The following is a 17011-nucleotide window of genomic DNA, read 5'->3' as shown; positions in this document are numbered from 1 at the left end:
CATCAACGTTGATTGGTCGAGCTTTAAGAATTTATATGTTCCACGTGATTTGATTGGTTCATAAAAGTAGGCTGCGCTAATCAAGATGGCAACTTACTTTGATGTAAACATGTTTTGTCTTCTCTTAATATTTTCTCTAACTTTTGTCTCATCTTTTGTAAGTAGATTTTAACTTCATGTTTGATTTTTGGCAGAGTTTTGCATAAGTTCTCCCCTGAATTCCTATACTTCATGGGAAAGTAAAACGGTAGTTTTTCCCCCTTCATTTCTTAATATTCCTGTCTTAGTATTTCTGCTAAATGACGGAAATTACAATTCGGAGAAAATATTTTATTTTCAAAATTTCACTGTTTTTACAATTTCTATTCCCCACTTTTGTAATTTTACCTTTCCCATAACGTGTGGGACTTCAAAGAATTGATATTCCAAAATTCCGCCAATATTTTTTTTTCTTCCATTTATTCATAAATCTGATTCCGTCTATTCATACTTTCTGATTGTTCGTCCCCCAAAAAAGGGCTCAAACCGGCTTTTTTTGCTGTCGTATTCTTCATACATTGAAACTTATTAAAATAAACTGATCGTTTTTCATAATTATATTATTTATAAATCTCTGACCATTCTGAAATGACTAAAATTTTATTTATATATAAATCAACCTATAAATCAGCTGTTGGTCAGCGTTATAAATCACCAACATGCCCACAGTCTCTGGCTGAAACCAATAATAATAGTGATAATATCTATCATCTTTTATTAATGTAAATAATATACAATTAGAATTACCAAGTAATATCACTCCAACAAACGATGCCAAACTACAGTGAAGTTTAATGTAGAACGAAGGTGATTTTATTAACTTTCTTTTGAATAACTACTGTCGTCTTAAATTATATTTATATAAAATATATATTAAGGTGAAAACAATTCAATATGCGAATGATGAATTACTAGATTTGGTTTACAATTAGCACGAGGCTTCAACACACAATCTAGATTATTCTAGCTTGTGAGACTTGCATAAGGAAGAAAGTTCAAATATTCACTAAACTAAACCGTTCAGTGATACTACAATACAAGCCTAACAAGGAAGCCGGTATTGGCCGTTCTGTCTGTTAGAAATAACTGCTTAATCATCAAATCCCATCCTACTCCTAAAAGTGAAAGGGCTGACTTTCGGAATAGCTGTCGCGAATAAAATGGAATTTCTTGGAGTTTTTCTTTTATTTTTACACCCCACCACCGTTGTATCTGTCGTCATTTTATAATTTATGTACTACACTTAATTTTTTTTTTTTTTCAAACTTCATTATTCTTTCGGAATAGATGTCACGATTAAAATTAATCTTTTTTAAAATATTTTCTTTCATTTTACCAATTTGCACATTCTGAGATACTCGTAATTCACATTTTTAAAAAATTTCAGAAATCCAGTTTATCCAACTCAAAAATCAAATGAATTTTTATTAAGTTGCTCGTGGTCGCTGATGCTACTAAAATATCAAGTAGGTATGGGAAAAACGAAATTGAAATTTTGAAATAAGTATCTGTAAAAGGATAATTTCAGCTTGAAAGGTAGAAAAGAATTTTTAATTAGAGAAAAAAGTAGAATGGGACAAGCACTCTCTTGCTTTCCCCTCATAACAACAGTTTGTCTAGCAGCACCATCTCTATATATTTCTCATGACTGTTGTTATGGAGCATTAGCCAACAATATTCATGCTGTGGAACCAAACCACCGACCACATGGTTCCAAAGCAGATTTCTTAACCACACAGCCATGACTGCACCTATATATATCATCATCATCGTCTAACGTCCGCTTTCCATGCTAGCATGGGTTGGACGATTTGACTGGTGGACCAGGTGGCTACACCAGGCTCCAATCTGATTTGGCAGAATCAGATTGGAACCTGGTACAGCCATCTGGCTCGCCAGTCCTCAGTCAAATCATCCAACCCATGCTAGCATGGAAAGCGGACGTTAAACGATGATGATGATATATATAGGTGCAGTCATGGCTGATATATATATAGATAGATATATATATGTAGATGTCTTCAAGACAAGGCTGGACCTCTTCCTGTCAGGTGTCCCAGATGAACCAACTTCACGGCAGGAGGCACAGATGAGAGCAGCTACATCAAACTCTCTCATGCACCAAATGTCAATTCCTGAAGTAAAATTGTGTAGCAACACTAAATGGCGGTGCCCCAGCATGGCCATAGCTCATGAGCTGAAACTAGATAAAATGAAAATGAAAATGAAAAAATATATATAGATATATATATATATATATATATATATATATATATATATATATATATATATATACATATATATATCTTGAAATCTAGTTTGTATATTCATTTTATGTATTTCACATGAAATGACCTAGTCAGAACCAGATGCATTGCAGTCAGAAAGAAAGACTACCACAACCAGCTTAATGTTCGGTTTTCACTGTTGGCAAAAGTAGATTAAGTGCTTATCTCCATATTTGCCATTATCCCCTCCTGGAGTAATTTCAATACAGCTTATTTAAACATTCTCTTGAGAAGATTCTATTATTGACATCCGCTGGTATAAAGTGAACGAGTCTACAGTACAGTGTGTCTAAATGTATCACCTATGTATATCATCATCATTTTATGTCTGCTTTCCATTATGACATAAGTTGGATAGTTGAACAAATCTGATAGGCCCGAGAACCATGTTTTGTTCCAACAGATTAGTTTGGGCTTGCTCCCTGCTGTAGGATGCTCTTCCTAACATCAAACACTTCACAGGAATATATTGGGTGAATTTTTTTTTTTTTTTTTTTTTGCATCAGTAGCAGTATAGAGTTACCTATATAGGTACAGATATGGTTGAGTGGTTAATTTCACATCTACATGATTCTGGGTTCAGTCCCACTGCACAGTACATGAAAAACAGCATTCGAGCGAGGGCGTTGCCAGTGCTGCTGGACTGGCTCCTGTGCAGGTGACACGTAAAATACACCATTTGAGTGTGGCTGTTGCCAGTACCACCTGACTAGCCCTCGTGCCAGTGGCACGTAAAAGCACCCACTACACTCTCGGAGTGGTTGGCGTTAGGATGGGCATCCAGCTGTAGAAACTCTGCCAGATCAGATTGGAGCCTGGTGCAGCCATCTGGCTCACCAGTCCCCAGTCAAACCGTCCAACCCATGCTAGCATGGAAAACGGACGTTAAATGATGATGATGATGATATACACACACACAAACACTATTGTATTAAAGCTGAAAAAATCTTCACAAACTGTTACTCAGAAGTTCATGTGACTGCTCATCAGATGGTTAGGGTTAGGAATATGGAATAATTCCATATTATCTCAACTGTGTGATGAACTATCACATGAACTTCTGAGTAACAGTTTGTGAAGATTTTTTTTTCAGCATTAATAAAATAGTAGATTACTCTGCTTTTGGTATTTGTGTACTATTTTTTCCACCTTGTTTTGCACTTATATGCTTACTGGTGTGTGTGTGTGTACATACATGGCTGAAGTCAACTTGTGACTAAGACCTCTTCTTAATCTCAGTAAGTCCATGCAAACATTCGGAGTCCAAGAATTTTCCTGTGTATGAACATGTTTTGAGTGGATAAAGTGTTGCACAGCACTGACCTTACTTTTCTGTGCAATCAGCTTTAAACAACAGTAGTTCAATCCCTCAGAAAATCATCTAAACCTGCTATGGAACCAGATTACTTTTTAAGTGGCTGACCTGCAATTATCGTGTTCTTCATAAAATATATGATTTGATTACATGGCAGCTAAATAGGGGATTATTTTATGTTTCTACCCCTTACTTTTCTCTCCAACAAACGGACTTTTCATACTGCTGAGAAGTTTAGCTCATTATGATTTTCTAAGATCCACTTGCTACTTAAAATCCAGAGAATTAACATGTGGTTACTTGGACAGTATTGTATTTGTCATTATTTTGTTTATTCAAGATTAAATTCTGTTATAATTTCATTACAGAGATTGCCTATGTGTATATATTTCTACATACATTTGTTGTCTTTACAGTCAGATATAATTTTGCATTGTTGTAATCTCTTTCCTTCTTTAATTCCAACAACTCAGATAAGATGTCTTAAGCTTATAATCTGCTTAATTATCCACTGAAACTCAATCGTGAAAATAGTAATTTATAACTCCAGCAAGCTTTTGCGATTATGATTGAAAATATCAATTTTGTATTTAATTAGTAGCATGTTGATCTAAGAATAGTAAAGTATAATCCTAATCTCAAACATTTCTCATTTTAATTCACTTCTCTTGTTCATTTGTGAACATCTGCTTCGTTAATATGGAAGCTTTCCAACCTATGTTGGAAGCAGATGTATCTTGTATATTCTACTTGTTTTAATCATTGGACTGTGGCCATGCTGGATCACTGGACTGAAGGATTTTAACCAAACAAATTGCTTCTGTTTTTTTTAAAGTCTGGTTCTTATTCTATCAGTCTCTTTTCCTGAACTGCTAAGTTATGGGAACAGAAACAAACCAACACTTATTGTGAAGCAAGTGGAGATGACAAACAAGGACACACATACACACACATATATACACTATGAGCTTCCACATAGTTTCTGTCTACCAAATCCAATTACAAGGTGTTGGTCAACCCCAGGGCTGTAGTAGAAAACACTTGCCCAATGTGTCACACACTGGAACTGAACTTGAAATCACATGGTTGCAATGAGAGCTTTTTAACCACACAGCCATGAATGTGTCTATAGATATTTTGTAAAACTTTGTCATGTTTTGTTTTCCATTTTCCTTTGTTAGATTTGAGTGACCTCATATTTTATATCGCAATTGGAGAATAATAGCATTGATAGTTACAGGTCTACAATGAGTCAGTGATTGATTCATGGCATTTTTAACTGCAGAAGTGTTAAGGAAGTGCCTGTGTGACTCTATGCTGAACAAATATCACAAAGGGTTTGTTTTGAAAAGCAGTTGCTTTTCGGGTTTCTTACCAATGCTTTACATCCTTCATCTCTATACATTAGTGAAAGGTGTATATATATATATATATATATATATGCAGGGCAGGGAATCATGAATTAGTAATAAAATTAATAATTAACAATTCTGCCGGGTAGCTCAGTATGAAAAAAACCTTCTTCGGTAAATAATTTATAATCATAAATATATAGGGATTGACAGTAACCTGCTTCTCCAACATACTGAGAATTCAGAAATAGCAGTCAAAGAACTACTGATTTCAAAACTACAAATTATTACTCCAGATTGATAGCGATATTTTTGATACACACAGAACAAAAAACAATAGAGAAGAGTAAAAAACACTTGCCTTTAGTTAATTTAGTACAATTGTTTCACAGTTAAGAGTACATAATACTCTATTCTGATCTTCAGTTAAATATTCTAATAAATTTGTTAATGTCTAAATAACTCACGTTAATTTTGACCATGTGAACATCAATACCACGTGAAGAAGACGTTAAGAAATTTATCGGCCAGTAAGTTCAAAACCTCTTGCCCTAATGAATTTCAATTCAGCGTGTATCAGAAATAGTTCCGTTTAGGAAAGAGACTCGTACGAATTCCTGCGGTATAACCATCCACCTTGGAGTTATTGTTAAAATATAGATATGCAGGGCAGGGAATCATCAATTAGTAATAAAATTAATAATTAACAATTCTGCCGGGTAGCTCAGTATGAAAAAAACCTTCTTCGGTAAATAATTTATAATCATAAATATATAGGGATTGACAGTAACCTGCTTCTCCAACATACTGAGAATTCAGAAATAGCAGTCAAAGAACTACTGATTTCAAAACTACAAATTATTACTCCAGATTGATAGCGATATTTTTGATACACACAGAACAAAAAACAATAGAGAAGAGTAAAAAACACTTGCCTTTAGTTAATTTAGTACAATTGTTTCACAGTTAAGAGTACATAATACTCTATTCTGATCTTCAGCTAAATATTCTAATAAATTTGTTAATGTCTAAATAACTCACGTTAATTTTGACCATGTGAACATCAATACCACATGAAGAAGACGTTAAGAAATTTATCGGCCAGTAAGTTCAAAACCTCTTGCCCTAATGAATTTCAATTCAGCGTGTATCAGAAATAGTTCCGTTTAGGAAAGAGACTCGTACGAATTCCTGCGGTATAACCATCCACCTTGGAGTTATATATATATATAAGACACAGGCATTGCTGTATGATAAGAAGTTTGCTTCCCAACTACATGGTTCTGGGTTCAATCCCACTGCATTTCACCTAGAGCAGATGTCTTCACGGCTGACTAGCCTTCGTGCCGGTGGCACGTAAAAGCACCCACTACACTCTCGGAGTGGTTGGCGTTAGGAAAGGCATCCAGCTGTAGAAACTCTGCCAAATCAGATTGGAGCCTGGTGTAGCCATCTGGTTCACCAGTCCTCAGTCAAATCGTCCAACCCATGCTAGCATGGAAAGTGGACATTAAACAATGATGATGATGATGAAAGAAGCCCATCTCTCTATATATATATGTACTTGTGTGTGTATATATATATATATATATATATATATACACATATATGTGTGTCATCATCATCGTTTAATCTGTGTGTGTGTCTTCATTTTTATCTCTTACCACCACTCGACAACCAGAGTTGGTTTGTTTACATCCATGTAACTTAGGCAGCATGCTAACAGAATAAATACCAAGCTTAAAAATATACATACTGGGGTTGATTCATTAAACTAAATCCCTTCAAGGCAGTGCCCCAGCATGGCTACAGTCCAATGACTGATACAAGTGAAAGATACACACATGTATGAATGGAAGGTTTCCACACAGTTTTGTCTGTCAAATTCCTCTGACAGGAGACATTAGTCAACCTAAATTTATAAAACGCACACTTGCCGAAGGTGCTGTGCAGTTGGGTTGAAACCAGAACCACATGATTGGAAAATTACCTTCTTAGCCTCTAACCATGCCTGCAAACCCAAACGAATTTGACACCCTTATTTCAAGTATGATTTAACCCTTTTGATACCAACCCAGTTGAAACCACCTCTGGCTCTGAGTATAAATGTCTTGTTTTCAAAAGTTCTGAATTGAAATCTTCCTCCAAACCTTAATCACAAATTATGTTATTTTGATAAATTCTTTGTTATATTTAAAATTAATTGAAAGAAACACAGAGCACCTCAACAGAAATATGGTAACAAAATGATTGAGGGAGATTCAGCTACTGCTTCTGTTAGATCAAGCAACTACATAGAGGCTTCTTGAGTACAAATCTCATCAAGGCCAACTTTGTCTTTCATCCCTTGGGGACCCAGTAAAACAAAACACAGGACATACTAAGATCAATTTAACTGACTTATACCTCACCATAAATTTCTGGTTTTGTTCTTCTGTTAGAAGCAAATATTAGAGATTTTAGGTTTTAAATTATTAGAAAGTTTTACATTGATTATTGAACACTGTTTGTTTGTTTGTCCATTGATAAGATATCTCAAGAACTGCTGGATGGATTCAGCTGAAACGTTCAGGGATGTTTGGCCTCATGACTGGCACAAACTGATTAGATTTTGGGACCAATCCAGTTCCAGACAAGGATTATGGATTATTTTTCCTGTTTTTTTAAACTTAATTTTTGAGAATGGTCAAGTTCATTTTTAGTATTCTCGTTTGTGAGAGCAGTTGAGTTTGTTTCAGATATTCTCATTTTAAAAACCATCTCCGGCTAATTGTTGAGAGGACGTTGGTGTTGCCTTGGCGGAGGTTTGTGCCATTATGAGGAGGAGTAGGAGGGTGGCAATCTGGTGGAACCGTAAGCATGCCAGACAAAATGTCTAGATGCATTTCTTCCAGCTATATCTTCTGAATTCAAATTCTTTACCTTTCAGCCTTATTAAAATAGCCATTGGTTAAGCACTGGGGTCAGTATAATCAACTAGCCTCTCCTCAAAACTTTCAGACTTTGTGTCTGTAGTAGAAAAGAATTATTATTAGCGGGAGGAAGAGAAGAAAGAAGAAGTGGCAGACAGAATATTTATCTGAACTTAGTTACATCCTCAACATCCTGAATTCCACAAATCCCATTGGGATAGGCATTGCCTTTCACCCTTTCAGGTCAATGATGTAACATACCAGTCAAATACCAGAGTTAATACAGAGAACTGTATCCCCCGCCCCTATATTGTGTTGCATCATACCCAGTTACCCTAAAATGTATGTCTTCTTATATGTGTTAGAAATTTTTTTTTTTTTTTTTTCCCTCTCTTTAGGATGATGAGTTTGAGGGACTCCAATCTCTTCCTGTGGACCATAGCTTTCAGTCTAGTAGGTGAAATCTTTTCTATTTTTATTTAAATGTCCTGATATATTTTTTATTTTTTGTTTATTTTATGTCATACTTGTAAATATCTTCTACATGATTTTAAGCATGAGGTATATTTGAAAAACCCTTGAATGTTTGTATTCTTTTCTACTCTAGGCACAAGGCCCGAAATTTTAGGGGAGGAGACCAGTCAACTGGTACTTAATTTATCAACCCCGAAAGGATGAAAGGCAAAGTTGAACTCAGAATGTAAAGACAAGGAAAATACCGCTAAGCATTTCGCCCGGCGTACTAACGATTCAGCCAGCTTGCCACCTTAAACTCTTGAATGTTTATATTATAGCCAATATGTATCATCGTTGTTGTATTTATACACCTACTAGCTTATAATGAGAATGAAGTAGTATTTATATATATATATTGGGTTGGCCATAAAGTCTGTTCAGTTTTTTAAGCAGAAAGCAATTTATTTAATCAATGATATAATTCCTGTTTTGTTCTTGTATCTTCTGCCATCTTGTAGACAGATCCATTATTCCCTGCTCAAAGAATTTATCTTCCAGGTTGTAACCTCTTCAGAGTCTAAGGTCTGTCCATTCATTGAATTGTGAAAAGACCAAAACCGGTGCAAATCTGAAGTTGCAAGGTTGAACAAATATGGAGGGTGCAGCAAAACTTCCCAGCCAAGTTCCAGCAACTTCTGCCATATCTGCAAAGAAGTGTGCAGTCTGGCATTGTCATAATGTTTTCACAATTAGCAAGTGTTAGACGCTTCATTTAATTACTGCATTTAATTTGTCTAAGTGGTCACAGTGCCCATCTAAATTGATTGTACTGTCTGTGGGAAGAAGCTCACAAAAGGTAGTGCCCTTCTAATCCCACCAAATTGAAAGCATAACCTTCTTCAGGTGAAGTCCTGCTTTAGAGTTTCTGGTGGTTTACCACACTTTGTTTGTTCTTCCCATTGTTATAGACAATCCATTTTTTTGTTCTTTGTTACCATTTTCTTCACATTTCTGCAATGAATTGCAGATGAAACTCCATTAATCAAAGTAAGTCTCCTACTTATGTTGGGACTGGAACCTTGAGCCTGCTGATGTAACCAAGTTGATTCAGATGGCTTTCAACACTCAATTTGGATATTTGGGGAATATCTGCAACCAACAGGGGTTGGTGTTATTGTTAATCTCAGATAGTTGTCTAGAATGAGTTCATTTTGAACCAAAATATTTCCTAACTAAAATCTTCACAACTCCTTCTGACGTGTACTTTCTATAACAGCATCCTCTCCATACACAGCACACATCTTCCAGTAGGTTTTTGCTGCCTTCCTGCCTTTACTCTTTTACTTGTTTCAGTCATTTAAATGCAGCCATGCTGGAGCACCGCCTTTAGTCGAGCAAATCGACCCCAGGACTTATTCTTTGTAAGCCTAGTACTTATTCTATCGGACTCTTTTTGCCGAACCGCTAAGTTACGGGGACGTAAGCACACCAGCATCGGTTGTCAAGCGATGGTGGGGGGACAAACACACATACATATATATATATATATATATATATATACATATATACAACGGGCTTCTTTCAGTTTCCGTCTACCAAATCCACTCACAAGGCTTTGGTTGGCCCAAGGCTATAGTAGAAGACATTTGCCCAAGGTGCCACGCAGTGGGACTGAACCCAGAACCATGTGCCTTGTTTAAAATGACAAAACATGAAGTGTCAGTTATGTTCGTTTTGATTCTTCAATTTCAGGGTGATCCCAAACACCAAATACCTGTCTCATCTCAAGTGCACATCAAGCTCTGACGAGTGCACGTGCACAAGAGCCAGACTGAAGTTAGCTACTCAATGGAGTGCATGAATTTCTGTGTCAGCCAAAAACTGAACATTTTTTCCAACCCAATATATATATTTTATTGTATAATCAGAAAAATATTTAACTCAATACTACAAAGTCATCAAAGCGGAAAGAAAAGAAAAAAATATTTAGGTTGAATGCATTTTATACGACTGACTTTCTTGCTTTTATAGCAAAAGTGGAAGAAGTTAAAAGATTTTTATTATGTTTTTTAACTTCAAGTCATTGGATTGTGGCCAGGATGGGGCACTGCCTGAAAGGGTTTAGTTGAACAGTCAAACCCAGTACTAAAGTCTTGATTTGTTCTATCAGCCTCTGTTGCCAAACCACTAAGTTACAGGGATCTAAACAAGCTGACACTGAGCAGATGTCAAGTGGCAGGGAGGGAAGGATAAGCACAAGCACACACACACACACACACACACACACACACACACGTGCACATGCATATATAATTCTTTTTAGGAAGAGTGAATCTCAAAGCAAATAAAGCTATAAACAAGTGTGTGCAAATATTAGGTTATAAACTCTTTGGCTAAAAAATGTCGAACTCAAACCTACATGAAGTGTTTTGGCTCTTTAGCTCTTCATCTAAAAGGAGGTGACTCCACACAAATCCTGCATCCTGATAGCTACTGGGCTTGTGACTCTTATTGCACCAAACTGATAGAAGACTAGAGGAGTAACCCCTCCATACACACACACACACATGAAATCAAGAGGGCGGGGCCTAAGGTAGATATGTATGGGTGTACTTAACCAATATCTGGCATCCACTGTGTCTCCATGGATACTGTGAATGTATTGTCTTTCTTTTGTAATGTACCCATTAGTGGAGTGGTGTTATGTTTACTTGGCCTAGGTAGTTGCTTCTGGAAATAACCTAGGTACATGAGAGGTGGTTAAGTTACTGTCTCTCCAATACCATCAACCAATGATGACAAACACCTACTGTATGTTAGCTATAGGACAAAGTACACTATGAAATACCTAATATAATAGTACTATGATGTAAAATTAATATTTCTCCCTGATATTCCAGGTCCAGATTCTGCTTTCACTCGAAGGGGCAGCATAATTATACGATCATTTAAAATGAACAAAGCCCATTTCTCACCAGCTGGACAGCTGACCCCACAAGAAAAAGAAGTGTTGAAAGTAAGTGAGCACACATCTAAAACCTCTTTTACAGCACAAATTAATTATTATAATTACTTTATTTCATTTCATTATCTATCTATGTAAACACGGTTTTGTCATCCATGCCGTATGCTTAGAGAAAACAAAAAAACATGAGATCCCTTCGCTCAATCCAACTCTCCCTCTTTCTCCCTCTCTTTTACGCCCATTTATTATTGTCATTTATTCATTCATTTATCTAATTTTGTCACAGTTTGGCTGACCAAAACCTGTTGGTTATAGCTCGGCAGCCTGAGTATTTGCTGTTTCGCGGTGCGCCCACCCTTCCCACCCCCACCTGTATTGTTTACCAGATGATACATGAAGGAGTCATACCCAATGACTGGTGTAGCAGCACAATAGTCAACTGCTATAAAGGTAAAGATGATACATTAGATACAAATAATTGCAGAGGTATCAAGTTGTTGGATCAAGTAATGAAAGTCACAGAGAGGGTCATAGCCCAACTAATTAGGGAGCGAGTCAGTCTAGATGAGATGCAGTTTGGGTTTGTGGCAGGGAAAAGCACCACTGATGCTATATTTTTGGTAAGCTGCAGGAGAAATATCTAGCCAAAGATAAACCTCTGTACCTGGCTTTCATTGACATGGAGAAAGCCTTTGACAAGGTCCCCCAATCCCTTATCTGGTGGTCAATGAGGAAACTAGGGATAGAAGAATAGTTAGTGAGAGCTGTACAAGCCATGTACAGGGATGCTGTAAGGTGAGGGTTGGCAACAAGTATAGTGAAGAATTCCAGGTAGGGGGTCCACCAAGGCTCAGTCCTCAGCCCCCTCTTATTCATCATGGTCCTCCAGGCAATAACACAGGAATTCAAGACAGGTTGCCCCTCTATGCTGATGACCTTGCTCTAAGAGCTGAGTTACTATCAGAACTCGAGGAAAAGTTTCAGGTGTGGAAGCAAGGATTAGAATCGAAGGACCTTAGAGTTAATCTAGCAAAAAACAGTCTTAATAAGTAGGGAGGCAGACAAACCACAAATCCCTTCAGGTAGATGGCCCTGCTTGATCTGTAGAAAAGGAGTAGGTAGAAACTCCATAAGATGTACCCGGTGTAAGCTATGGACACATAAGAGGTGCAGCAATATCAAAGGAAGGCTAACTGGGAAGATAGTTTTTTTGTGTCGCAAATGCTCAGGGGCAATAAACACTGAAAATGTGCAGAAAACAGCTTCCATCACATGCCAGGGGGAAAAAGTAGTTGATAGCTTCCGTTACCTAGGTGACCAAGTCAGTAGTCAAGGTAGATGCTCTGAGAGTGTAGCTGCTAGAATAAGAATAGCCTGGGCAAAGTTTAGAGAGCTCCTACCTCTGCTAGTGACAAAGGGCTTCTTGCTCAGAGTAAAAGGTAAGACTGTATGACACATTTGTGCGAACAGCCATGCTACATGGCAGTGAAACATGGGCCATGACTGCTGAGGACATGTGTAAGCTTGCAAGGAATGAAGCTAGTATGCTCTGCTGAATGTTTTATGTCAGTATGCATACACAACAGAGTGTAAGCGCCCTGAAAGAAAAGTTGGACATTAGAAGCATCAGATGTGGTGTGCAAGAGAGACGACTGTGTCGGTATGGTCATGTGTTGCATATGGATGAGGACAGCTGTGTGAAAAAGTGTCACACCCTAGCAGTAGTGGGAACCTGTGGAAGAGGTAGACCCCAGAAGACCTGGGACGTGGTGGTAAAGCACGACCTTCGAACGTTGGGCCTCACAGAGGTGATGACAAGTGACCAAGACCTTTGGAGATATGGTGTGCTTGAGAAGACTTGGCAAGCCAAGTGAGACCATAACTGTGTCCTATGCCAGTGCAGCATAACCAGCTTGCGAAAACCTTTTGAGTCAAGTCAAGTCATTGTCATGGCCAATGACAGTACCGCCTGATTGGCACCCATGCTGGTGGCACGTAAAAAGCACCATTCAAGCATGATTGTTGCCAGTGTTGCATGATTGGCTCCTGTGCCGGTAACACGTAAAAGGCACCATTCGAGTGTGATCATTGCTAGTAACGCCTGACTGGCCTTCATGCCAGTGGCATATAAAAAGCACCCACTACACTCAGAGTGGTTGGCATTAGGAAGGGAATCCAGCTGTAGAAACATTGCCAGATGAGATTGGAGCTAGGTGCAACCTTCTGGCTTGCCAGCCCTCTGTCAAACTGTCCAACCCATGCCAGCATGGAAAGCAGACGTTAAACAACAATGATGACAACAATAATTCATTGGTTTCAGCTATTTGTTATCTTTTTTCCTTACAGATGTTGTCTGTTTTGTTATAGAATCTCAGAGACCAATACTTTATTTCCCCTTTACTCTTTAAAAGTAGACGTGAAATAGATATTGGCCTGCCAACTAATAGATCCTGAGGTCAAATCCACTGCTGGCATTTCATTGCTCTTTCCATAAGTATTGTAAAAGAAATTATGGAGTTGAAACTGAGAGCTGAAAGCAAGTCAAGGCTACAGATTATCTGGAACTCACTTCTACTCTGCAGCACCATTTCGGTTGTATCCAACTATTTCTACAGTAATCCATGGGAGGTTCTGAAGTCAGAAATAGCTTGCTAATGAACTGCTTGTCGTATATTATGTTACTTCTTATTTACACCTCAGTGAACTGAAACAGCAACAACTGAACAATGTAACAGCACAACTTGAAGCTTGCTAGCTTATCAACTTAAACTGGCTGCAACTAGATGACAATCTTGCATCTTATCTTGCTCTTTAGATAGTCTTAAGTCTTAAATACTATAATCATTATCATGTTTAGTAACTTTATTTCAGTGAGTGTGGGATCAGTGGGTTGATATTTGCAGACGACTTGGCTCATCAGGTGATCTCCAACATGAACTGAATAGATGCAGTACCTTGTACTTCAAGGTAAATATGTTGTGAAGACTTCAGACATTGGTCCTCTCAAGAAAATCTTCCCAAGGCTCTCTGCATGTTTATTACACATCACTGAGACAAGTGCAGAAGTTTGAGTATCTCAAGGCCTTACCCATGATTGATGGGAAGCAAGAGGCTGAATTAAATGTTAGAATTGCAGATACTGGCACAGTTATGTGATGATACCACTAAGCAAGGCACTTTATGTTCCTTGTGCTTAGCTTTATGCTGTAATACAAACATGAAGAAATAGATGTAAAACAATTTTCAAGAAGCTAAACTGTGCATGAGCTTTGATTATTAGTCAAATATGTCAGATATGGGCACAGTTGTAGCTGTGTGGGTTAAGAAGTTTGTTTCTCCACCACATGGTTCTGGGTTCAGTCCATTGTATATGTGTGTGTTTGTCTCCCTGTCTTGACAGTGTGTGACTAGTAAGTATATGTCATTCATTTCCTGTCATCGTCGTTCAACATCTGCTTTCCATGCTAGCATGAGTTGGACGATTTGACTGAGGACTGGTGAAACCAGATGGCTACACCAGGCTCCAATCTGATTTGGCAGAGTTTCTACATCTGGATGCCCTTCCTAACGCCAACCACTCCAAGAGTGTAATGGGTGCTTTTACATGTCACCCACACGAAGGCCAGTCAGGCGGTACTGGCAACGGCCACGCTCAAAATGGTACCAAAATCATGTCTGGCCATTAGGAAATATTAGCTAACTTGGAAACAATTGAGGGTTGGCAGTGGGAAGGACATCCGGCTGTAGAAAATCTGCCTCAATAAACTCTGTCCAATCCATGCAAACATGGAAAAGTAAATGTTAAAATGGTGATATGATGATGATGATGATGATGATGGATGATGTCATCAGGTGAGTTGGTAACAGAATCAGTAATATCAGACAAAATATTTGGTACTCTTCCGTTATTTCCATTCTGAGTTTAAATCCCACCCCTTTCATCTAAGTCAATAAAATAAGTACCATACAATACTGAGGTCAGTGTAATCAGCCATATCCTCTTGAAGGCAGTGCCCCAGTATGACCACCGTCTAGTATCTGAACCAAATAAAAGTATGTATAGTCATGTATCCCCTCCATAGCAACACACCTGTGCTTATCCCCCGATCATACTATTGCTTCTCAGCATTAACCCACCCACTCCCAATTAGTTGTCGGTGAGTAGCTGTTTCCCCCTTTCGCTTGTTCCTTTTCAGTCTTGCAGCTTTTTTGGTGACGCCAAATAGCACCCAGTACACTTTATAGAGTGGTTGATGTTGGGAAGGGCATCCAGCCATAAAATCCATGCCAAAGTTAACAGTGAAGTTCAATGCAACCATGTTCATTGAAGTTCAATCCAACATGGGAATCGGGTATTAATTGGATGATGTCTTTGGTTCATTTCAGAGTGCTGCTGAACGAAATGATTTCTATCGAATTAAAATTCCTGTACGTCCAGTCGGTTCTGCACATGAAGAGGAATCTCAAAAATATGTTTCTACCTTCATACTTGCCGTAAGTATGTCCAGTTACAAGTTGTTGCTCATTTCTTCTGAATTTCAGTCGTATCTTTTGAGAAATTTTCGCTTTTGTTGGTTTGTTTTTTTTTAAATCTAAAAGAAAGAAAGAAAGGAATAAAATTCATAATCCCTTGTGGAACCCCTTTTGAGGCTGGTGAGGTTCACCTTGTTTTGAGACGATTAGGAAAGATCAGTGTTGCAAAGGCTTGTAGTTTTGAGATGAAAGATTTAGATAAAGTGTTTAATATAGATTTGGATGTATAATGACATGGTTGAGGTTAGAGGAGGAGGCAAGTGGTACTAGTTGCAATGATGTACAGCTGACAAGTTTATAGAAGCAGAAACTATTACAGTGGAGACAGAAAGGATCCAGTGGGTGGCAGAGTTAGTGATTACAGTGTGTTAGTTTGAGTCATGGGTTCGGCTCAGGATGTTTTTGTCTCTGGTAGTTGCACTGTCCCAAAGCTTCGGTCAGTATCCAGTTTTTAAAAAAAAGTTAAATGAAATTTGAATTCTATCCAAAATACATTTATTAAACAATTTCAAGCTGAAAAATAATTTATATCAGAGATTAGAGTAATTAAGCTATGACTAATTAATTTCTCACCAATATGAGCCCTTAACAAACTTGTTTATATGTTTGTCATATTTTCTTTAGTGCCAGCTGTATGAATCTGGCTTGTCAGATTTACTTACTTTGAATGTTGACCAATCTGGTGTAATTGTTGGAGTTTCCATGTCATCAACTGTAGGGCAGTGTATGGATGTCACTATGCCAGATGATGCAATTAGTTACTGGAATACAACTATTGAAATTGTCCAAACTGTAACAGGTCCATTGTAAGTATTGAATAACTTTTAATCTTTTCATTAACTGTGTAACCTTCTGAACTTATCTGTTTACGTTAATGATTATTCAACAAAATTATAATTACTTTATATGTGTTTTTAAGTATTTATTCTAAAATTCACATAATTTGCTGTATTTTTTGGTTTGTTAACCTTATATTTACAAAACAAATTACATTTTCTGAAGCTGACAATTTGTTTAATTTGGTGGATAAAGAATTAGAGGCAAAGCTTTAACAAGTGGTTGACATAGAGACAAGCTCCATAAGTTTTGATACTTGAATTGTTCTCAGATACACGTATAGTCATGTGATTAAAAAGTTTCACTTCATGACC

The 17011-nt window shown here is 37.5% G+C and overlaps 1 protein-coding gene across 1 annotated transcript in view; it reads left to right on the top strand.

The window, feature by feature from the left end:
- The first annotated feature begins 20 nt into the window (after nt 1–20).
- The window catches only part of LOC106872800 (ER membrane protein complex subunit 10), a 26561-nt gene continuing 9570 nt past the window's right edge, over nt 21–17011 (top strand). The window contains exons 1-5 of the mRNA XM_014919913.3: nt 21–157; nt 8305–8359; nt 11263–11378; nt 15714–15821; nt 16485–16666. Coding sequence (XP_014775399.1) covers nt 86–157; nt 8305–8359; nt 11263–11378; nt 15714–15821; nt 16485–16666 — 533 coding nt within the window. The 5' untranslated portion in view covers nt 21–85. The remainder of the gene's footprint in view (nt 158–8304; nt 8360–11262; nt 11379–15713; nt 15822–16484; nt 16667–17011) is intronic.

This window comes from Octopus bimaculoides, chromosome 7 (genome assembly GCF_046866305.1).
Source record: "Octopus bimaculoides isolate indiv1 chromosome 7, ASM4686630v1, whole genome shotgun sequence".
NCBI classification, from domain to species: domain Eukaryota; kingdom Metazoa; phylum Mollusca; class Cephalopoda; order Octopoda; family Octopodidae; genus Octopus; species Octopus bimaculoides.
The sequence above is the reverse complement of the archived record's forward strand: the minus strand, read 5'-3'. Positions and strand labels throughout refer to the sequence as shown.